We start from the raw sequence: 23,139 nt of genomic DNA, 5'->3' as shown, positions 1-23,139 counted from the left end.
AGGCTAGGCATCCTCTGCTTCTTAAGGCAAGACTGTGCATGCTCCACAGTGCCTTACAGAGCCCATGAGACCCGTAGCTTTGTATGGTACATTAACCCCTGTTACTACCTCTGTGCAAATATTGTCCAATGCTAGGGAACTGCAATCTAACCTTTTTGATGTTCTGTTTTCTTTAAGAGAAAGCAATGCTGAAGCCAAACGAAGACTGCGTGTTCACGACGTTGGGCATCAACAGCCATCTTTTCGCCTGCACGAAGGACAGCCTGGATGCCCTGGTGAGAGACAGTCTGGTGCTAGGAACTGTGCCTGCACTAGAGTCTGCAATGTCTGAGGCCATGGCACAGCTGTCCCTTGGAAAGTGGGGCACGGCACAGTGCAAGATCTCCGTGGTCCATCCGACCAGGCCATTGGCGAGTTCTCATGAGGGTTTGATATACTTCAGAGAAGTAGTAGCATTGACTGGGGTTTTTGACAGCACTTAGACTAGTTTACGGCTCTTTATGGAACCATAGCTATCACATGACTACAAAGCTTTCTTGAGAGGTTTTGCTAAATGAGAAAACGTATTTGGCAGGCTCAAGGAAGCAAATAGCAGACTACTTACTAAAATCTGAAATTTAGTTGGAGGTTTTGTTGTGGAGTGACGGGGATCGCTCTTGTCTTCATTTACTTTATTTGGTCACAAAGATTTTGGCACAGATGGCAAGGGGATTCTCCGTCCAGTTTGAGGTGGTTTTGCTCAATCATTTTCTAAAATACTTAATGACTTAAAGACCCCGACCTCCAGCATGTGATTGATTTGTTGGGTCCACCTTTGTCAGATGTTTGAAGAGGTTTATACCCCTAGTCTTCAGCATGTGATTTGTTAAGTCTCTATGCATAACTTTAATTATGTGAATGTATGATGTGGTATCCCAGTGTGCAGTGTGTCACGCAATGTTGGCTTTTTGATTTTTTACACAGTTGTGTCTTTCTTTGATGGCTACAGTTCGGGAACCGGGACTCCTAGTATGCATCATTCCATAGAGGGTTGCCTGGCTCACTTTGCTACATTGCCAAGGTTCTTTGGGAATGCCTACTCAACACGTTTACGTCGAGCTTTATTCTTAGGGTTTCTGCTTTGATCTCTAGGACTCTAGGACTCCCAGCTCAGAGTCTTTTATGCTTTCCCACCTTCACTTCCTTCTTAACCTCTACATCTCCTCTGCTTGGGCCCTTTCATGCTTCTTCTCCCTCAATCTGTGTGCTCTAAGCAAGTGCTCCACAGGCAAGTGAGTGCCTGTAAGGACTCCTTCCCTTGGCTGCAAAGAGTGAAGTCTTTAACTTTCATATGACGTTTCTAAGCTGCTCTCATTCCCTTTGGCCTCATTTTGTCAGGCAAGTGCTTAGTTGTATTGTTCTACTGTGCTCGCTGGCTCTGTACCAGACATCTAGCCAGCTCTCCGGAGTTGACTTGGCTCCCTGGATTTTCCCTGGTTTTTCGTGCAACGGCACAAATATCTTTTGGATTCACCTTCCTTCTAGAAATGTGGCACCTCACACAACTAGCATACCATGCATGGCAGCTCCACCATGACCGGTTGATGCCCACATCATGTCCCCTAGTTGATGCTTTTCAAATGTCTGTGGTGCTGTGTGCTGGATCACCTGGCCACAGGTAGGGATGACACTCCAAAGAGGGATTCTCCCAACCTTTTTCCAAATAGCGATTGATCACATACCTCTCCCTTAACTTCCTCATCCCTTTTTGGGACTCAAACAGATTTGTAAAGTGAGAGAAAATCTGCATTTTGCTGCTGTCTTCCACTGAAGTCTGGTATAATGAAAGGACTGCAAGTCCAGGAACCGTAAGAGGACTTGGGCATTGCCCCCGTCTCTATCTGTCTGTGTGTCGCTCTGTTCCCTGCCATCCCGTTCACGTGCCTGGTCTTGGGCGCTTTAGAGATAAGCATCATATCACATCACTATGCTTACTCTCAACTATAGACCATTATTCAACTAGAACACAGCTATACCCCTGAGTAATTTGGCCTAGCTGTTCACATTCGAATACGACCCCACGAACACCTCATCACCCTAATAAAACGCAGCTAGCCAAGCACATTCCGGCCCTGTTGCTCACATAAGCGTCCTTCAGGCCTAACATAGCCAGAGCCCAGTCTTGGTGTCCACCCACCAGACTACACACATCCAACTGATATCTTCAGCACCACATCTAACGCTAGGATGCAGCTACCACCCGGCAACTACACCAGCCGCACACATATCTGGTGCACCCACGCACCCTACGACTCTATCTCTCTCTAATGACCAGAACTACAGTTCCCGAGGGCGTTCAACCTAGCGCTTTGCGGTCATACCAATGATATATAGAGCGATATATAAATGCCAAATAACATAACATATCCCTGTAGAGGGTTAACCAGGTAAGTGGCGCATGGTCAGTGATTAGTGCGAAGTGTTGTCCGGCCAGATAACCAAAGTCTCTTTCTAAGTAGTTCAATATTTGGTATTCCCGGGGAAGAATTTCCGGCTGATATTTAAGCATGGCTTTTCCTCTTCATCTTGGACATGGAATAATATGGCACTGAAAGCTATCATTGATGAATTGTTGTGCAGTGTGATTGGTTGGTTGAAGTCGGGGTGACTAAGGCCGGGGAAGTGAATAACACCGATCTCAGCCCTTGATCAGCTTTTGTGGCATCATCACTCCATCCCAATGGGTTTGGTTTACTCGTTTATCGCTGGCCTACATGTCTGTTAGAGGACAGGCTCAAATGCAAAACTGTGGAATAAATAGCCTATAGATGGCCTAAATGTTCCAGAATTTAGCATATGTTGTTTTCACTTTGGAATGGCATGGACGGTGGTGTTTTCTGGGCGTGTGACACCATTCCTGACACGATACCTGACATATTTCACTGCACTGGTAGCAAGGGTACATGTAGTGGGTGAGATCTACGCCTTTCAGACCAGAACACATTACCCTCTGATGGGCAAAGTGTTCATCCCTGGTTGAGCTGTAAATTCCTACATCGTCAGCTACTAGGGTCCAGCATGCCATCAATGACGGTTTAAGAGTTGGTCCACATTGTTTTGGAATGTGGCTGAGGCCCGATGGAACTCAAATGACTATACCTTTAAGCCGAAGCAGCCCCAGGGGAGTGGCAAATGCAACAGATTAACACCAGAGAACATCCAATCACAAGGAATAGTTTCTAAGAATGACTTGCAACATTGTAACAAACAGATATTCTGTAATGATCGAACTCCTTATTGTTTATTTAAGTAATTTCACTTAGATGGTCAGAATACAGTTAATATTTGTACAAATCCATTACAGCATATCAATAATGTGTATAGTTCTGAATCGTAGAAATCGGTTACAAAACATACTTTATGAGAAAGAAAATCAACGGATTGCTTCATTACTGGACTCGCAACAGTCCAGCATGTGTTTCTGTATATAACGTGGTCAATCGAAGTGCCTCCCCATCTTCTTCAGGGCCTCATGTTAGATACCATTACACCTTTAAGGGGAAACTCCTCCCTTCTTAAATATTTTAAGAATAGCAAAGATGGTCTTTTTTATTGTACTTTGTACAAACACCAACCTCCACAATCTGCAAAGCATCTTACTTTCTAAAACAAGGCAGGAGGGCAGCTATCATGCATAAATGCCGAAGGAAAAGCTCATTTATAATCTCACCCAGTAATCCTGCAAGGTCACCTGAATGCTACAATTGTGTCTCTTCCCGAAGGGACAGTGTAACACTTGGTATAGTCTCGTGTATAGGATATTACAGCTTTGTCTACCTGACAACAAAATCTAAGAAAACCATCCGATTGGTGCCTTCTGTGAGGAGTCAGGAATGAAAATCAGACACACGTTAGCCATGATTTTGGTTAAAGACTTTTATTGAAAATAAAAGGGGTTGGAAAATGCCTCCCTGACCCTGCTCTAAGAGGTATTGTCTTACCTAAACCAAAAACTAAGGATTTGTCTGGTCAGAATATCCAAAATAAAACTGGCCCGTGCCCAAAGGTCTGTTCTGATCCTCACACTATAGACTCAATTGTAAGGTGAAAATGGAAATGTCTTTAACATTGGGTGGTTTAGAAAGTGTTCTTAAAAGAAGAATAAATGGCTCCAACACAAGTTCTTCATGGATTAAGCTTCTTGCTCCAGAGGGTGGTTCCCTTGACCTAGATTCCTCTCCACTCTCTGATGTTTCACAAACAACAGTTAATTGTTCCTTTCTTAGCCAACAGCAACACTGACACATAGCACTGTGGGGCTTTGTAATGTTGTCTCTTTCAGGACACCTGGTTTTGTTCCTTCTCACCTGGTTAACACACTCCCTTTTTCTAGTTCTGCTAGTCCTGATGCTTCTTCACTGGATAGTTGTATTTGTGATTAACACAGTTCTTTTCCCAATCCTGATGTTTCTTCTCAGGACTTAATTTACTTCTCACAATTGTAGTTGCCTGCTAAACTCCCTGTCCAGGACTTCTTGTACTCACACACTTGTAGTTGCCTGGTGTACTCTCCTGCCAGGACTTCTGTTCATATGGGCCTCTGCCCTTTCGCAGAATTGCTTATCTTCTTCAGGTTTCCCTTATTCTTGCTTTGTAAACATTCACATGTTTCTAAGGGTTTTGCTCGCTTTAATATTAAGTCCTTTCACTTATTCTCTCCGAGTTGCATGAGTTGCAATTATTTGCATTAGGCATGGCCGCTGATACGCTGCAGTGTCTCTGCTGTCTCTGTGTGTACTAACCAGCATTTTTTGGCATTCCTAGATTCTCCTCCGGTCAGCCGGTAAATCGTTTCAGTCTGCTTCCTTCTCGCAACCGCTTTCTTTTGGTTTTCCCATCTCTTGCAACTTACACTCTACATGTCTGCTCCGTTCCAGGTTTCGGTAAGTGAACGCTGCTCTCTGTCACCTGCGAACACCCAGGAGCCTCTTGCCAGTTCCTGGCGTTCCCACAGCATGTACTTCAAGCACAGCAGCTTCTTTCTCCTTTGCTGGTGAGCTGCCTGGCTCCACCATGCCGGTTTCCGCCTCTCTGTTCATCAAAACACATGGAGAAGCTCAGCTCTTTTGCGCCAGCAGCAGACCTCGACTCTCTGCTTCTGTCCTTTACATTTCCCAGGGACAGGTGTATGCGACAAGCCACTAGAACGCTCTTTGGGCTTGTGGCCTCCTTCACTCTGTTTTGCTTGATTCCTATTCCTCGTCCCAGTATTTTGGTCATTCTGGGAAAGGAAGTCACGTTTTGATAATTGGTTCGAAAAACTTGAGTAAACATTCTCAATGGTTTTAAATGGTGAATGAGTCTTGGATGATTGATAGGTGGAACTGGAGAGATGGTTTCATATGTCTCACAAGGCAGACCCAAGTTGGAATGCACGCTTATAGGTCTGAGGAAAGGGTTTTCCATATTCTTCATAGGAGAAGTAGTAGACCTATGACAATAGGCCATGAGGGTATTAGATATGGGAGGGTTATTTCCGTGGGGGATACCATGTCTCAACCGATGAAGCCATCATATCTCTGCAGAGGTTTTCTCCCCCATGTAATCCTTCCTCATATAGCCGCCCCTAGCTTCCGGATCAGGTGCGGCTGCCGTCCCCCGGCCACATGGGTGGAGGTCACCGCCCGGGAATCAGTGATGACTCCACCGGCTTCATCACACTTCTAAAGCATCATTTTACATTCTGCGCTAGTTGGTTCTCTGTGTCATGAAAAATATTCAAGACAATTCTATGAAACTCCTACCTTAGTATGGTTTATACACTGCCAAACCGTACCGTACTCCGCACAGGTTTTGCAAATATACATAGAAGCACTCTCTTTATTTTTTGGGACTCAAGTATTACACAGAATTAAAATGTGTGTGGTGCAGTGCGTTGCCATGCAAATATCTGGGAAATGGTGCGTTCTAGTGCCTTCAAACTTGGTTTTCAAGAAACTTAGAGGTTTGTTCCTCACAAGACACTTTTAAAATGAGCTTTCTTCGGCCCTTCTACAACCCAAATGTCATGTAGCCAGTAATGTCCGGAGGGTCCTAACAGGTAACTAACTATGCAGATTGGTGGAGCATATATATATATATATAGAGAGAGAGAGATATCATTACCTCTTCATGGATCCCTGCTGCTACCATTCGTTGAATTGACACATTTTGGCTCCTAAAATGAATGTCAATCTAAGTGTTACTTGCAAACTGAATCAGTGTACAATATTCCGTACTCTGCTTTTTGGTAATGAAGAATGGAAGCAAGCGAGGCGTAGATGCTTTTTGAATATGTTTCAAGTGACCTCCTACTGAGTATTTCCCAGCTTAACCACACTTGTGTCTCTGAACCAGTCAACAGTGAACTCTGTCTGGTTCCATTCCACAGAACTCCACAGCTACTAGTCGGCATCTGGTGTGATTCAGGCACCATCTCAGATTTTGGTTGACCTCAAATCATTGGGGAGTGGCAAAATTAGTCTTTGCATTGTCCTTTTGGTATAACAGTACCTGTCGGTATTACTTCGTAAGGGCCAAGTTGCGGATGAAATTTAACCACGCCTGTTGATCAATTAATTTATCTATGGAAGGTATGTTGTAGGCATCAATTTCAGAAATGGAGATACATTTTCAAAACTGACAAAGTTAAACGGGTTTCAGAGGAAATGGGAGGTCTGCTCATTAAATGGCCATCTTCAGAATTCTATTGGCTTCTCTTGTATTTCACTTCCGATAGGCGATAAGGTCTTCACCTATGCTTTCCCTCTGAGGGTCTTCTACTAGGTGAAGGATGTACGCACTGGGCTGTGATACTTCTTGCCTCTGTCCAGGCCTTCAGCCAGTCAATTATGTTACAACAGATGTGTATTCTGATGGTCGGGTTGGAGGACCTGATCTTTAATTTAGATTACTGATACAGTTTCCATCTGGCCCTTGTCAGCAGGAGAGTAGCTTGTTCTCATAGATGAGCATCGGGACGATTATCTTATGTTCAACCTGGAAGGTGTGTAGGCAAGCCTACCAGAATTTAATTTTCATTTAAGCCGTCTCCAATTTCTTTCTCACCAGCCTCTGATGAACTCCATGGGGCTCATGTTCTATGAGCACGTAACGTAAATAAATGACGTAAAAGCATTGGCTTTTACTCCATTCATTTACGTTACGGCTTATATTCAATCATTTGTATGTTGGAGAGGAGATGCAGAACGCAACTTTCGTTTCTGCCGTCTCCCTTTCTCTCTGCCATACAAATGCTCCAGCATCTGCGCCAGCGTGGATTTTAATGATGATGCAAGCATGGCAAGCAGCGCTCACAATCAAAAGTAAATGCTGCCTGGCATGCCAAGCAGAGTTTACTCCCCTCGTACTGCAGAGTGCAAATGCGAATGGCAAAAGGTGGCATACATACTTGGACGGCGCCTTTTGCCCCTTACATTTACACTCCGCAGTGCAAATGACAAATATTTTGCAGCAGGGAGAGGTTTATGTTGCAGTACAACATAATTGCTCTCCTCCACCAAATTACGGGGAACTCTAACATTAGCCGCCATGCGTTGGCAGGTGTTCTGTACAAACTCTGACAAGATGGTACCCAACTTCTTGTGATCTTCCCTTTCTTCTACTGTAATATCTAGTACATCCCATGGTTTCCTTCAATATTCGAGTACAAATGGAGAAAACCCTGCAGAGGTTTGAGGGGTCCTCCGAAAGTGAACTGGACCAAGGGTAGTATTCTATCCGACTTATCCACTGGATTGCTTAAAAGATGGTTTGGGGTTTCTTTCAAACTTTAAACAATGCAGTCTTGGGAGGAAATCATTTCCCTTTATAACCAGGGATATAAAAAATGTCGACCGTGATCCATTGGGTTTCCTCTGGGACAACCCACCCGAGTGTAGTAGGGTATTAAACCCTTGAAGATGTTGCGGGTGATGTTGGTATGTAATGAGGGGATTGCTGGGTATCTGGCAGCGCAATCTAATATAACCAGCATGTATTTTAAATAACGTTTTGGGGGTTTTAGTGGCCTGATCACTTCCTTCTCTGCCCACTCAAAGGGGACCCCGATTGACAGGGTTATTGTGGTGTTTTTGATGCCACCTTACTCCATGGTTTTCTGGCATATCACACAGGTTTGGCAGTATCGCATGATCATAATGCATGCACCTGGTCACTAAAATCAACTGAGGATGTGATCTTGGGTTATGGGTACTCTGAAAGCCTTCTCAGCGAGGTTTGCATGTGCTAGGCCCCGTACAGTGCAATGCAGTACACTGGGAACACACAGTAGCTATCACAGGGGCCCATCTCCTTTAGAATCGGGTTGGACCAGAGAGGATTCGCCATTTCGCGGTGAAGAACACGCACCTGCTTACCATACCCTTGGCATAGGTTGTGCTCTGCTGAAAAATATACCATTGGATCCTGGCATCGGGTGGTGGTGAAGTTGAGCAAGATGGAAACGCTGCTCTCTCTCCAAGTCCAATGCGCTTTTTACAGCCCCGTTGAGTCATTGTTATTGGGGCTGGTGCACTTGTGTCTGGGGAACCAAAACCTTGAGCCTTCCTTTCAGTTGTGCCCATGACTTCTACCCCGCCACCACTCGCACGCCCACTTCACGATAATAGATCTTTTCGTAGATCAGTTGAGCTATTTGATCTCCAGTTCTGACCTTGATGGGTAGATCTCCAAAATTAAGGCGTAAAGTCTCTATATCCCCCCTGTAATCTTCATTGATGGTGCCTGCTCCTATATCAATACGTGTTTTAAGGCTAGACCCAAGTGGGGTGTGATGCTCCCATAATGGTCTTCCGGACAGAACCGCAAACGCTGCTTCGTGGAATTCTGGGAAAAGTTTATTAAGGGGGGGCCCCGCTTTGCTCTTGCTAACTTCCGTGGGTACAAGAGAGTCAATAAAACACCAGTTTCACTTCAAAAAGAAAGGACATTGGGCCTCATCACGACCCAGGCAGTAAGTTACCGCCTGGGCCGTGACTTTACCACCATGGCGTAAACTACGTTTACGCCATGGTGGTTGGCGGACTTACCGCCCCATTCGGACCTTGGCGGGGCGGTAAGTCCCCAATCCCCATTTACCCTTCCCCATTCCCATTTTTGCCCCATAGGGCATAATGGGAGTGGGGAAGGCGTTAATTACGCCACCGTAAATTACGGTGGCGTAATTAACTCCATGGTCCCTTAGCGCCATGGATTTTAACACCTGCTAAAAGCAGGTGTTAAATTCGCCATGGCGCTAAGGGACCTCGTACTCAGGCGGTAAGGGTCGGCGCTGTTTACGGCGCCGTAAACCCCTTACCGCCTGGGTCGTAATGAGGCCCATTGTAAACAATCTGACCATCAGGAGATGATGCAGAACCTTGAGCAACTGCCATAACAAAAGGTTACGACATTGATAAGACAAGGATGTGAATTGTAAAATGTTTGCACCACAAACAGCCCTGAAGAAGAGCTTTAGCTCAAAATACGTGTAGGCTCGACTGCATACCAAGTTTTTAAGCTATACTTGTGAATAAACCCTTAAAACCTAATGTTACAGAGTTGAAAAAGGAAATGATTTACCAAATATGTCTATTGCTAAGAAAATGTAAATAATCAGCTAGGGTTAGTGCAATTACGAACAAAGGGACACACCTTTTAAAGTTTAGTGTAATACCCATCGAGACAGTCAGAAAAACGTCTTGGTCTTTTTTAAATTGCGACACCACACAAATAACACTAGCAATATTGCAGTCTGAAGCTTTTCTCTGACATCTGCCATAGTTTCCTCCAGTTCATTAGGCCTTCGAGTCATGTGTCTCCAGCAGATGCTGTATTGGTTGAGTCTCCCTTGGTTGAGTATTGGTTGAGTCTATCCTCAGCAGGTGCCTCCCTATGGAATAGCTTCCCTGCCGCCCTCTGTCTTGAGCCGGATCATCTTAAGTTCCAGAAACTCCTCAAGACCCTCCTCTTCCTACTCTCTCCCTCTTCCATGCTAACCTAGTTGTCTGCTCTTTCCCTCTCTCCTTCCTCCTCCTTACAGCTCGCTGACTGGCAGCCAGGTGGACCTCAGAGTCTCACAGGTCCCTGGCACCTCTGCCAGTCCTCTTCCGCACTTGCCCCAGGGCCCTACACCCCTCCCACACTCACTGCACTAGAAAATTAACCCTAGAGAGTGACTCTCTCTGCACTTGCCCCTGTCTCCACCGACAGGGTGCACTTGGATTCCCCCCCTCTGTGACCGCCTGTGCGCTTGCATGATCTGTATGCACCGTGCCGAAGATAGTCAGTCTGTTCTCCCTTGTCCTCACCCCTTATCGCACTGGTTAAAACTGCAGAATCTCCGCCAGGCCTATTTGCTGTATCTTAAACTGTTACATGTATTGTACACACTTACTCTGCCTGTACTATTATTAGACTATTATCATCTCAGAATTGCAAGGGCTCTGAGCGACTGCTGTTTGTCAGTTTGCTTTGGTAGTTGGCACTCAATATCTCAGTTTTGCAACATTTCGCGCAGTTTTTTCTTTCTCAGTTAACTGCAGGAACCAGAATTGTATTTATTGCCAGACTCCTTGTTCCTATGAGGAGACAAGAGGTTGTTGTTCCGGGGTATGGTAAAGCTCCTGTGTAGCTAATGATTTATGCAGGCCTTAAAACAAAGAAATGCCATAATGGATGATGACAATTTCTGTTCATTGACTTGAAACGGTACTACACAGTGTGCATTTGACTAGGTGCATTGCTCAGTACTCTGAGTAAGCTGAGCGAGGACGTACCCTCATGACTAAATGGCCCATTTCACTCTGCGTCTGCAGGTCCCGCTGCCAGAGGAGATCCAGATCTCCCCGGGAGACACTGAGATCCACCGCATTGAAGCCGAGGATGTTGCCAGTCACTTAACCGTGTTCCACTGGGAGCTCTTCAGCTGCGTCCATGAGGTGAGTCCTGGTGGGTGCTTCTTGTTGTCTCTGGAGGATAGCTCAGGGGCAACGTGCTCACCTTGGAAACAAGACGACACGAAGCAACACAGGTTCCATCCCCGGGTCCGCATTTAGAAACCTCTGGGTATTAAGCACGTTATAAATAACCAATTAAAATAAAATAAAAACTGCAGCCAGTTAAGTAATCAAGGCCATGGATCAGGGGCAGTCTGGCCTGAAGGGAAATCCGGCTTCCTTATAGGCTGGTCCCTCTGGAAGACAGTCACATACCAGGGAATAGACTTGAGACTGAGACTGCATCAGCCCTAGGCACCGAGCATACTCACCCAGCGGTCCAGGTGTAAGGATTTCCAGATAACAAAAGGGTACCCTGACATATCTACCCCCATTAACACCGGAAGAGCTCATTAAGGGGAGACCTAAACTAGTGTTACAGGAGAAATTGTGGGATGCAAGTATCTTTTCCCTGCTAGATCTGAAACCAGTTTCTGTCAATTACAGAGTGAAACAAAAAGATTGGTCTTTATGGTGTGGTTTTGTGAAAGTTCTCATAGTGGTCAAGTCCTCCTCCACGAGGCTCGGATACCATACCCGGGTGTCAGCGACCTCCTTTCAGCTGCTTGCTTTCCTTCATAGCTTGGTCAAGCACAATCCCTTGCTTCTAGAGAGTGGAGCGAAAAGAAGAGCAAGCCATCAATTACACAATAATAGAGTTGGAAACCAGATCGAGACTGTCCAGTCAGACACATACAAAATAATGCTACTTCACATAGGAAAAGGGGGTTCCTAACTTAATGTCATCCGGGTATAGAGAAGAAAAGATGCAGAAAGCACAAGATTGTGATATGTGAACACTATGAAGATGTAAAGTATTCTTCTATACCGTATCCACCTGTTCAAGAGAAGCAAGGTCGTATTGGTGGTGAAAATGTTTTGTGTCTGTAGTGAGGGGCTATCTTGGACGAGATGAAGCTGAGAGCGTTATTGGAAAATAGACCAGAAACTTAGAAATCCCACAAAAGACCACAGTGGACTTAAAGTAATAACACTGTGATGGTTCAACATTGTTGCTTTTCTGCTCATGTGCCTGAGGCCATTTCAGAATGGATGCCCTTGTTTGCCATTAACTGGGATCCTGGCTAGAGCAGTAAAGCCATTGGGTATTCTGTGAAACAAAGGATACATGTGGTTGTTTCTTGGAAAAGGGGATTTTTTGCATTAAGGGGGAGATATCCTATTTGAATGGCTCCTTTGAAGTTGGATTAATCTGGTGGACTGGGTCCTATGCTGGAGGCCCGAGCACCACAACTCTGCTTCCCTTTATACGCCATTGTCGTCAATAAACTCACTGTGTCCTGGATACGGATCAGCACTCTTGTTGCTCCAAAATGGATGCTGACCTGCAGATCTTCTGGAGCTACCTGGACTTTGCATGCAATCCGCCAACAAGGATGAGACATGTCTGTCCAGCAAAGTCAACGCTATAGAAGCTGATGGCTTCCCTACAGTGGAGCCTTCCCTGGTGGTCATTACTTGGTCATCAACAAGGCTTTGGAGAGCTGTCCAGTCATTTGGTCGAAAATAAAAGATCGAATGACCATTTGGTCGAATACCAATTGGTCGGAAAAAAAAAGGTTGCATTTTTTTATTTATATATTTTTTTCGTTTTGGTTGGTAAAAAAAATAAAAATATAGAAAAAGGGGGGTTGTGGAGAACCCCCCCCATAAAAAAACAAAAAAAACAAATGACTGGCAACCCTTTGGAGAATCTTGGCAGCTCTATAATAATTTGAAGAACTTGTTTTTTATGGAACTCTAGCTAACGCAGCTTTTGCATTTAATTGCACTATAATTAACTTGGGTTGCTTCCTGAAATAATGATGCCCAATTCTTTGACCACCTATGGGAGAGTGTGCTCTGTCGAGATTCCTATGAACCATCAGTTAAAATGCAGATCTCGAAGGAGTGCTTTTTACCCACTTACCGTGAAATGACAGTGGGTGCAAGGTAAGGATGACTGTGTGTGGAACAGGCACAGGACAGTGAAGTTAGTTATGTTATGAAAACCTCTAGAGTGCAGCTTACACCTGAGTGCACCTTGGCGCTATGAGGGAGGATCCCAAGAGAGAGGAGCAGCAGAGCCAGATACAGAGTCAAATAAAAAGAGTTTTTAGAACAGATGGCATTTAAGACCGCAAAAGGATAAATGATCAACTGACGTTCGCAAGGAACAAGGCAAATTGTTGCACAGACGGGTGGCCGCAATAGAACAAGCGCAGCCGCTGGTTCTGGATCTAACCTTTCTGGGAGCCTGAACTAAAAAGTAAGATGCAGATCAAAGCAATCTATAAGGACTGTAAGAGCAACATCTTACCTGGAGGTAGTCAGCCCCAAGGCCATAAAAGGCATGATGAACTAGACCATGATTTAAACTCAATGCGCCGTGACACTGAGATCCAATGCAAATTGGCAGAGTTGGAGACACAGGCTGATAGACCAGAAATGGCCGGGCAGCTGAATTCTGTAAAACCTGCAGCCTGTCTAAGAAGAAGACAGCTTCGTTTTGACAGGCAGTGGGGCCAAACTGCACATGGGGAGACTGGAGAGAGAATAAGACATTTTCTGGCGAATAAGATCAATTTTATCAATTAAAATGTTTGACAGAGTCACACTGTGAGGACAACATTGAATTAGACAAGGTAGGTCTAACAGAAAGAGTGTGAACAATTTTAAGCAGTTGTCTGGACGAGTTCATAGCTTGTTCAATCTGGCCAGAAAAAAAGACGCTTTGCCTTAAATTTGGTTTGCTTACATTTTCTTGTTATTTTACGAAGAGAAATTCTAGGCGAGGGACAATAGTCAATGCGTCATTTTGTTCTGCTTGTCTGTGCTGCAGACGAAGCTCGGCGAAATGGGAAGAAAATCACAGGTCAGATGGACGTGCCCGAGGTTTAGATGGTCTTAGAGGTGCTAGCTGGTCAGCTATATTATTAAATGCCTGAGACAACTGAGATAAACTGGAAGTCTCCATAGGAAAGCATTTGTTTAATTCAGCATAAATTATGGCAGGGAACACAGGGCACCAACTACGCCTGCGTGCCCGAAATTGAACTGGGGGGACATGGGGAGCAGTCTAATTAATAACAAAAGGGAGGAAAAAATGATTATTTCATAGGACACTGAATGATGAAAAAGCCGTAACAAGTGCAGCAGGGGAGAAAATGAGATCTAACCTATTGCCCTGCCTATCGGTTGGGCCATAAATGTGTTTAAGGGAGATCAAGGTCAGTCATCGATTGCAAAAAACTCAGTAAAGGTAAAACCTCGTCTCGGGAGGATAGCTCAGGGGCAACGCGCTCGCCTTGAAAGCAAGACGACGCGGAGTAACACAGGTACGATCCCCGGGTCTGCGCTTCGACACCTCGGGGTATTAAGCGCGTTATAAATAACCAATTACAATAGAATGCAAATTCAAATCGCAATCGCCAAGAATAATCAGATCTGAGTTGCGATATTTAAGTTCGGCTGCAGGATCCAAAAATGAGGAGCAAAAAATAGGATCACGAATTGGTGGACGGTAAGCCAACAGAACATGAAGGGTTTGAGTTGCAGATATATTGATCCGCGCGCCGCACCAGCAGATCTTCCATTTGGTTGTTGTACAAAAGCTGCAACAGTGCACCGGACAGAGCGGGGCGCAAGATGATTGCTAAACCACCACCTGGATGAATGGAATCGGTCTACACGCAGAATACCATATTCTGATGGAAAAGCTTGAACTAGTGCAGGTCCCGAAGAGTCACGCAGCCAGGTCTCCGTAATGAAACGGAGGACTGCGGACAGATCATTATGCAAGTCGTAACAGTTAGAGGCATGCGCCGGTATGGAGCGAGCGCTAAAGAGCAGTCATCTCACCTTACTCGCAGAATAGGGCTGTGGTGCAAAACCAGCAATAGGAAGGGCCGTGGCCACAGAAGGCGGCAACACTGTGTCCGAAGGAACCAAATGGGGCAGTGTAGAGGGGCACAGACGGGCTTAACTTGGGCGAGCGCCCGCTGCACAAAACGCTGAGTTCTACGATTATACCTACACATGGTATCGTCCAATGAAAGCCAGGCTGGAATAGAGCTGAAAGAGAGACTTCAGTAATGAGAACTTAGAAATTGAAGCAAAACCTCAAGGAAAAGGATGACTTAAGGTGTTCAAAGACCATGGGCCTTCTCAAAGTCCACCTCTGGGTTCATGGACCTGGGCCCCTGCACAGACTCTGTAGTGCAGTGATGCACGCTGTATACTGAGACCGTCTGCGACTTGTCTTATCTGTTCTTGCAGCATGCTGCAGTGTCTAAGCTCTTAGAAGCAGGCAGAAGGCAGCATGTTAGCACTATCTAACGGGAGATATGGATGCCTTTGGAGTAGTGGTCCTGGTGGGACCATAGACTGCTGCCCTCTAGTCACTCAGGCCCCCTTCCAGATGCTCCGTGGTCACTCGCAGGCCCTGCCACATGCATTCTTTTATCCACCGTCCTGTGCAAAAAGCAGGAGGAAGGCAGCATCTGTTCACAAAGGCAGTCGGTGGCATAAATAGCCCAGTACAAGGGGAGGAAAGCGTAGCAGTGGGTCTTGGCACTTGCACTGTGTGGGTGCAGGTTGCTCCCTGGAAACCAGTTCTGAATCACTGCAGTGGTCCCAGAACAAGGACACGTAGTTAGTCACACTGGACGCTTTTATGCACAGTCCAGGTGCAGGCTGAAGAATGGCTCTTCAGGGGGCAAGACACGTGCTCTCAAGAGAGCGAACAATATGCAGAAATATTGAGGGGGGGGACAGCTGTTGCTGTAGGGCCATGGATTTCTCAAACGGTGCCTCAGTATCATGTTTTGCTTTTCAAAGCGGCAGTACTTTTGGAACACGTCATTTACATGTGTTGATGCCGCCTAAACCCATCCGGACCGTTTACACACCTGTTTTGTTATTTTAGTTTTGTTGGACTGCTGAGGGGCGAATAGTTTATCAGCTTACCAAACTTTGTTGGAACTGGCCTGTGTGTGTGTGTGAAGGCTACTGAGGTTTCTGCGGGCAATCTGCCCCTGTGTCACCTTGAGGTAACCCAAGTCTGAATGGAATGAGCTCTGGCACCCCCACCAAGAATAGGAAGTGGGAAGAACCACTCTGAATTCTCCCCTCCGCCACCAATAGGAGAAAGGGAACTTCAGAATCCACCGACATTGAAAAGCGAGACGAGCCCACCGCCCATGCTCCAAATGGAAGGATATATGCAGGGCCTTGCGGTGAAGTGCCCTGTAAAATCCCTAGTGGCTTATCAGGACCACTGAAAGGCATATTCCCACGGGAACACTATGGGCCTCATTACGAGTTTGCCGGTAACCGGCATGTCCTACCGGTTGGTTACCGTCAAACTCACCTTACCGTTACTGGCGCCCAATATCCTGGTATAACCGAGATATTATGGGCGCAGCCAACGGCGTTAAGTTCCCATTCCATGGGTTCCATAGGACTCCATGGAATGGTTTGCCGCAATCACTGGCACTGGTAGCACCAGTGCCAGTGATTGAGGCAACTCTTTGCCGGTAGGGGCCTGAACTCTCAGCCGGTCAGGCTTGCCGGTAGTTCACTGCCCCTACTGGCAAACACAGAGTGTGCCGGTCCAATAAAAATGCTGGATCCGGTATTACTGCCATTTTAACCAGACCTGCACACTCGTAATGAGGCCTTATGTCTTCCATTTGAGTGGTGAAGAGCCCACAATGCCACACTTAAGAAGACTGATTAAATCTGAAGAGTGGTACAGATAGGTGCTGGGCAGGGTTAACACATAAATCCTGCAATGACTCCCATACTGGCAGCGGAGACCGAGGAGCCAGGATGCTGAGTCTGGGAACAGCAAGTGGGAGAATCTTAGTGAGACGTCTGGCAAATGTTAGAAACGAAGCTGCTGTCGGACGGGGAAGGACAGGACCTATACCTATACAAAGGACAGAGGGCCACAGTAGTTCTGACAGTGAGAGGTGTAGACTTGAGGTTCTGAAACCTCGAGACCCACGAGTAGGGAAGAGTCACAGCCTTGAGAGAGACACTTCCGGTATCGGTCAGGTGGCAGGACCTGAGCTGGCAAATGAACTCTCAAAGGAATGAATCAGAGAAAAGGAAGGCAAAGCCAGGGCAAGTGAACAGTGGAGTGGAAGAGCGCAGGGGAGAGCGCAAACGAGAGATGCATAAAGTATAACATGCAGCCCGAGAGAGCGCAAAAGATCCTAAGGCGTCTGAGCAGGGCAAGTGGATCGAAGGGATGACCATGAATCAAGGTGATTGACAATGGGAACCCTGATGAGCAGCCGTAACGAAAAGCTGGATGGGAAATCCTTGGTCAAGGATGACAGCAAAAACCAGCCAAAGTGGAACAGTCATACTGTACTCTGGCAAACAGAGTCCACACTCACACCAGCATGGAACTCTGATAAGGAACATTTAATCATTGTTCTCTTGTTGAGTCCCGTGTAAAATGTTAATGTTAAAGGATATTTATACCACGCACTGTCACCACCGCAGTGGTCCCCTGGAGAATCTGGAAAAAAAGGGGGTGGGTTGGGGTACCTTAGTAGGATAACGTTTGAAGGAAGAGCAAGAGAGCTGTGATGTGCTGTTGACAGCTTCAGTTTGGTTAACACTGTTCGCTGAGCTTATTGGTGTGGTTTACGGTCGGTATCTGTCATGTGCTGTTGTGTAAGGCTATGTATGGTTTGTTTTGTTGTTGCAGTGAAGTGCATGCGGTTTGCTGTGGTTTTAGAGGTATGGTTGTGTTTAGTTAGAGTTTGAGAGGTGTATGCAGAGGGGTGAGGTTTTAGTAGTAAAAGAGAAAGTGATGAAGATTTAGTATCCTGTGGAACTGAGTGCTTTCTCAACACACCCAGGCAATACAAGAGGTAACCTTGGACTGTAGGACCCTGAGGAGCAGAGTGGCAAAAGATCCAAATTGAACTGGTGTATATGTGAAAAGACATTGAATCCCAAAGCCTGATCAACGCAGGGCCTGGTGGAAAGTGCCAAGACTGATGCAAGCTGGGGTCAATGCCCCAAAGGGGGTAAATGACCTAAATAAAACTGAGCTGATTCTGACAACTGTAACTTACTCTAATAAATTGTTGAACTTTACTTTTAGTTCTGTTGCGATCAATGGGATGACCTATCACAGCCCCTTTCGAAAAACAGAAAGAGGACGAAGACCCTGAAACCCTCCCAACCCCATGTATATTCATAAATTCCTCTGTCACACAAGCCAGCACCTGAGAGTCAAGAAGACATGGGGTTTCCTGCCCCCATTGCCACATCGTGGGAGAGGAAGACCTCTAGTAGCTCTTCAGTTTACCAACAGTGAAAGAACCACTCCTTTCCCCGTCACGTACCCTCCCATTCCTCTGTCAGCATGCTGACAGCAATGCGTTCTGCATCGGACTAAAGCCCTCTCCTAGCTCCATCACCATCCTGGACCATACGTTGCCTCCTCATCAAACGTACCATCTACCCTCACCCATCCACTTTCCCTGGTCTGTAGCACTACCACCTTCCTTTCCAGGACCAGTTTTCCGACACCTTCCCCTTCCTGCTACTCAGAGCCTCTTTTCATCTTTTACCGATGCAGGTGGAGTTTGTGGACTATGTCTTTCATGGGGAGAGGGGCCGGCGAGAGACGGCGAACCTGGAGCTGCTGCTGCAGAGGTGCAGTGAGGTACAGCACTGGGTCACCACCGAAGTCCTGCTCTGCGAGTCGGCGGGGAAGCGGGCGCAGCTGCTCAAGAAGTTCATCAAGACAGCTGCAATGTGAGTTCCCCGCTTTAACCTTTTGGGTCCAGGGAGCAGGGGTTTCTGGGTCTCCAGTGGAAGGGGTGGACTTTGGGTGAGAGATGGCGGACCGTGGGTGAAAGCAGTGTGCATGGCTTCCCTGTGTCTGAGCATTCAGGGCCACTTCTGCTTGAGGATGACGCCCCTCCTTAATCGCGGGGTGGCAAACTGAGGGTAGGGCCTCCTGCAGTTTGGTGTGTGGCTCCTTCCACCTGTGGGTGATAAAATTCAGTAAATTGGTGCTTTACGCGAGCGTTTGATTCATAAGCACCACTTCAGAGTGACTCCTCACCAGATTACAGACCTCGACCTATTTGGGATTTAATGGACGTTTCTCTCAAATAGACCTACAGGTCTTTAAAGACAATGCGAGTCATCTTCAATTTAAGGGTAAATTGCACGGAGGAGAGCCCCTCGGTGCAATTGTTAACTTTTCCATCACGTAGTGGAAAAGTGAAGAGCAAAACTTTGGCGAAACCCCCTTTAATCTTCCCTTTTCGGCTAGGTTGAAGGCAAAGAGTAAATTCCTCCTGCGAATAATGATTGTGGAGGATAGGGAGGTTTCATTGCAGGAGATTTGGTCAAAGCCAAATCCATCAAAAAAAATCCGAAATTGGGCGCAAATACATCTGTAAGGCGGGGGCAAGGGGAGACCTGCGGCTGGGGGGTCATCTACCGCATGTATTTGCGGCAAAATGGCTTAAAAGAAAGAAAAATGTGACCAAATCTCCTTGATGACATCACATAGAACCGATTGTGGGAGGCACTTACAAAGAATTGCTATAGAGTCAACATGTTTTACCTGATGGCCATTTCACCGGGTCCCATAGGAATCCACAGAATGACCACAAGCATTAAAATCCATGCTGTTTTCATTCGTCTGGCAGCTCCCTAACTCCACCGGACAAATTCAGAAACCTGAGGCGTGAATGAAAGAGAGTGTGTAAACACATTTACCGTCCCCTTTTCCAACCCGCCACACCACAAACATGACCCCCAAAACCAACCGGTGATCACAAAACAGTGTCATGGCAGGGCGTGGCTTGGCGCCGATGGCGAGCGGTAGCTGATCTGCCGAGCTCCGGCCGAGACGCCGTTTCCTGATCCTTTTCTCCGGCTCATGTGAAGCTCCAGCCCTCGGAGAAGAACGAGCTGTTGTGGGAAGCGGACCTGCGTCTGAACCACCATTGGGCCCACTGAATCGGACCTCCTAGACATCACCGTAGCCCTAAGTCGGCTCTCCCCCCCTCCGCTCCGATTGAATCCAAGATGGCGCCTAGCACCGCATAGCGGAGCCTCTGAGGGGAACCCCTCCCCCAACGGACTCCCAGGCCTGGAGGGGCGAAGCGGAGGCACGACAAGGAGAACGACCCCCCCGGGGCCGCCCAACTGGCACGAACACAAAGCCGCAGCCCGGACGCCCTCCCACCGCACAGCGCGGGGTCACCCGGGCCGGATCACATACGCTGAGGAAGTGCGCTACGTGGGCCCCTCCGTAGTTATGCACGGCCCACTGAGGTGAACCAAGCTCCGGGACGGCGAACACCTCAGCGGCTGGGCGATCGTGGACAAGGACACATCGACAAACCCAATCCCGAGTCGCAACCGACTGCACTGCGGCTCATCTCACCGGGACGGTGCCAGATCTGATCCTGGCAAAGATCGCCCAGCACCCGATGCACAGAAGGAGAAGACAGACGTGACGGGGGACACTCCACCGGTCCGGCCCCACAAGATAAGGTGCGTGAGACCTCGCAACATCTGAGAAAGGGACCCCCCGCATATCCCTATTCTTCTGATATCCACCCCGGGGGGCCGCACGCCCAGGTCCGGGGGCTGCAAAATACCGTCTTGGACCCCAAGCCCAGCATCGGAAGAGGGCCTCGCTAGCAACCCCGTTTGCTACCTAGCCCCTGAGGCCCAGGACATCCACAACCACCACCTCAAGATGGCCGCCAAGAACAAAACCAGAGCTGCCACCATGGACTCCTTTGTTTCCACCAAGGTGAAGACCCCCACTCATGCCAGGGCCAGTCCCTCTGAAGTCGCCCAGACGAGCGAAGGGGTGGCCGCCGATAATCACTCTCAGATACTGGACGCCATAGCTTCACTGAAAACGCACATAGACTCCAAGATCGACGAATTCAAAATAGACATCCAACTTATTCGCCAGGACGCTCGCAACTTAGCTGAGAGGGTAACGACCGTTGAACAATCAACAGAGGAAACATCTGCGGCCACCACAGCTGTAAAGTCTGAAGTCGACCACCGGAGGAGGAAAGTCGCCTTCCTGGAGGAGAGGGCGGAAGAGGCAGAGGGCCGGGCCAGACGGGGCAATATCAGGATCCTAGGTGTCCCGGAGGGAAGTGTAGGGGCAAACACCACATCCTTCGTCGAAACCCTTCTGCTGCAAGAAATTAGGGCCGGCAATTTGACACAGGGATTCTCGGTCGAAAGGGCCCACAGGTCCCTCCAGAGGCGCCCCCCCCCCGGATCGCACCCTAGACCAATAATTGCTAAGATACTGAACTTTCAGGACAGAGAAACTATCTTAAGGCGATCCAGGGAGGGTGGCCCCATCGAAAGAGGGGACTCCAAAATCTCCATTTACCCGGACTATACGCAGAAGGTGCAAAGAGAGAGAAATTCATTTGTCCCGGTAAAAGCTAGGCTCCACCAACTGAATCTAAAACACAGACTGCTATACCCGTCGCGCCTCAGGGTCATATATAAGGAGAGAGTGGTATTCCTCGACAATCCAGACGCAGCCAACATGTGGCTAGAGGATAATAACCTGGCTGATGGCAAGGACAATTCACGTACTGAGGCCTAACCCCCTCGGATCTCACAAGTAACCTCAAGCAACAGTAAGAACCAGCAAATAAGACGCCGGAAAATAGAAGGTAATCCAATCTCAGTTTATCATATGGAAACGGCCTCGCTCGGCTCCGCCGCCAGGCCCTAGCCTCACCCCAGCGTAGAATCCAGTCGGTCCAGGCACCCGCCTGACCCAGCTCGCGCCTGACTCCCGGATGGGCTTCGACGGCTCGAGAGCGCCTGAGCACCGCGACAATGTTGTAGTCGCTGGGCGCACCAGTTTGAGTTTTGTTATTAGTTTCATTAGTTGTACAGTCTTCAAATTTCTCTCGCTAACAAAGACCGGAATGGGCCCAGGACTTGACCCGGGAGCTCGGGAGCCAGTGGTATCCCCCTTACAACCCGCTCACTGCGGACTAAAACGGAGCCAAACCCTAGGGACGGTGTCCCGTGCCAGTCCCGAAACTCAGACCCGATAGCGGCACAGCTTACCGTGATGACATGGAATGTGAGGGGCATGGGCTCATACCTCAGACGTAATCGCATACAATCCTATCTCAAAAGGAAGAAAGTCTCGATTGCACTGCTTCAAGAAACCCACCTCGTGACGGAGGCCATGTCCAAGATTGAGGACCGATGGGCTGGGACTGTGAAAGGGTCCCCCTACTCCAAATACGTGAGAGGGGTGCTAACATGGATGTGCCCCTCCAGTTGGAGGGGTGTGAGCTGGACAAAGAAGAGAGATACGTAGTGATCTGGGGCACAATGGAACAGACCCCGGTTTGCCTGGTCAACTCATACTTCCCACATCACGGGATACCGGCGTACCTCACCAAAATGATCGCAAAGCTGACTCAGCACCGGGACCGCACCTTTATATGGGGAGGCGACTTCAACTGCGTCGCTGACGCAAGCATGGACAGATCGCTGCCTCCCCCCCACCCGAGCAACCTCGCACCCCGGGCCCTGAAGGAAACTCTGGAGCAGCTCAACCTGGTGGACATCTGGAGGGAACACCACCCGGTCGAGAGGACCTACTCCCACTACTCAGCTCCGCACGGAGTCCATACAAGAATTGACTATCTGTTCATCAACAAAGAGCTCGCCCCACGAGCCGCAGCCACAGAATATTTGGGGAGAACAATCTCCGACCATTCCCCACTAACCATGCTATGGCAACTGAAGGGACCCAGACCCCCGATCCCTATGTGGCGGATGCCGACTGCGGCACTTGAAGACCCTGAGTTCAGGGAAGACCTCGCCGGAAAACTGGAAGATTACCTGGAAATCAACATGGGGTCGGTATCCTCCTGGAGCACATTATGGGAAGCTATGAAGGTGGTGACCAGAGGAGAAATTATATCGAGAGCCGGCGGAATTCGTAGGCAATTAAAGACAACACTCGAAGCACAAGAAGCAGAGATCTCCCGACTAGAGTCCACCCACGACAACTCCACAGAGGCCGAGAACAAATTGAAGGAAGCTCGAGCAGAATGTCAAC

At 47.7% G+C, this 23,139-nt stretch overlaps 1 protein-coding gene across 1 annotated transcript in view; it reads left to right on the top strand.

Annotated features, from left to right (window-relative positions):
* RAPGEFL1 (Rap guanine nucleotide exchange factor like 1) overlaps window positions 1-23,139 on the top strand; it is a 293,670-nt gene that overhangs the window by 199,002 nt on the left and 71,529 nt on the right. The window contains exons 7-9 of the mRNA XM_069634578.1: window positions 178-275; window positions 10,836-10,958; window positions 18,622-18,800. Of these exons, the coding sequence (XP_069490679.1) occupies window positions 178-275; window positions 10,836-10,958; window positions 18,622-18,800 (400 nt within the window). The remainder of the gene's footprint in view (window positions 1-177; window positions 276-10,835; window positions 10,959-18,621; window positions 18,801-23,139) is intronic.

Source organism: Ambystoma mexicanum, chromosome 13 (genome assembly GCF_040938575.1).
Source record: "Ambystoma mexicanum isolate Mex_15411 chromosome 13, UKY_AmexF1_1, whole genome shotgun sequence".
Taxonomy (NCBI): Eukaryota; Metazoa; Chordata; class Amphibia; order Caudata; family Ambystomatidae; genus Ambystoma; species Ambystoma mexicanum.
The sequence above is the reverse complement of the archived record's forward strand: the minus strand, read 5'-3'. Positions and strand labels throughout refer to the sequence as shown.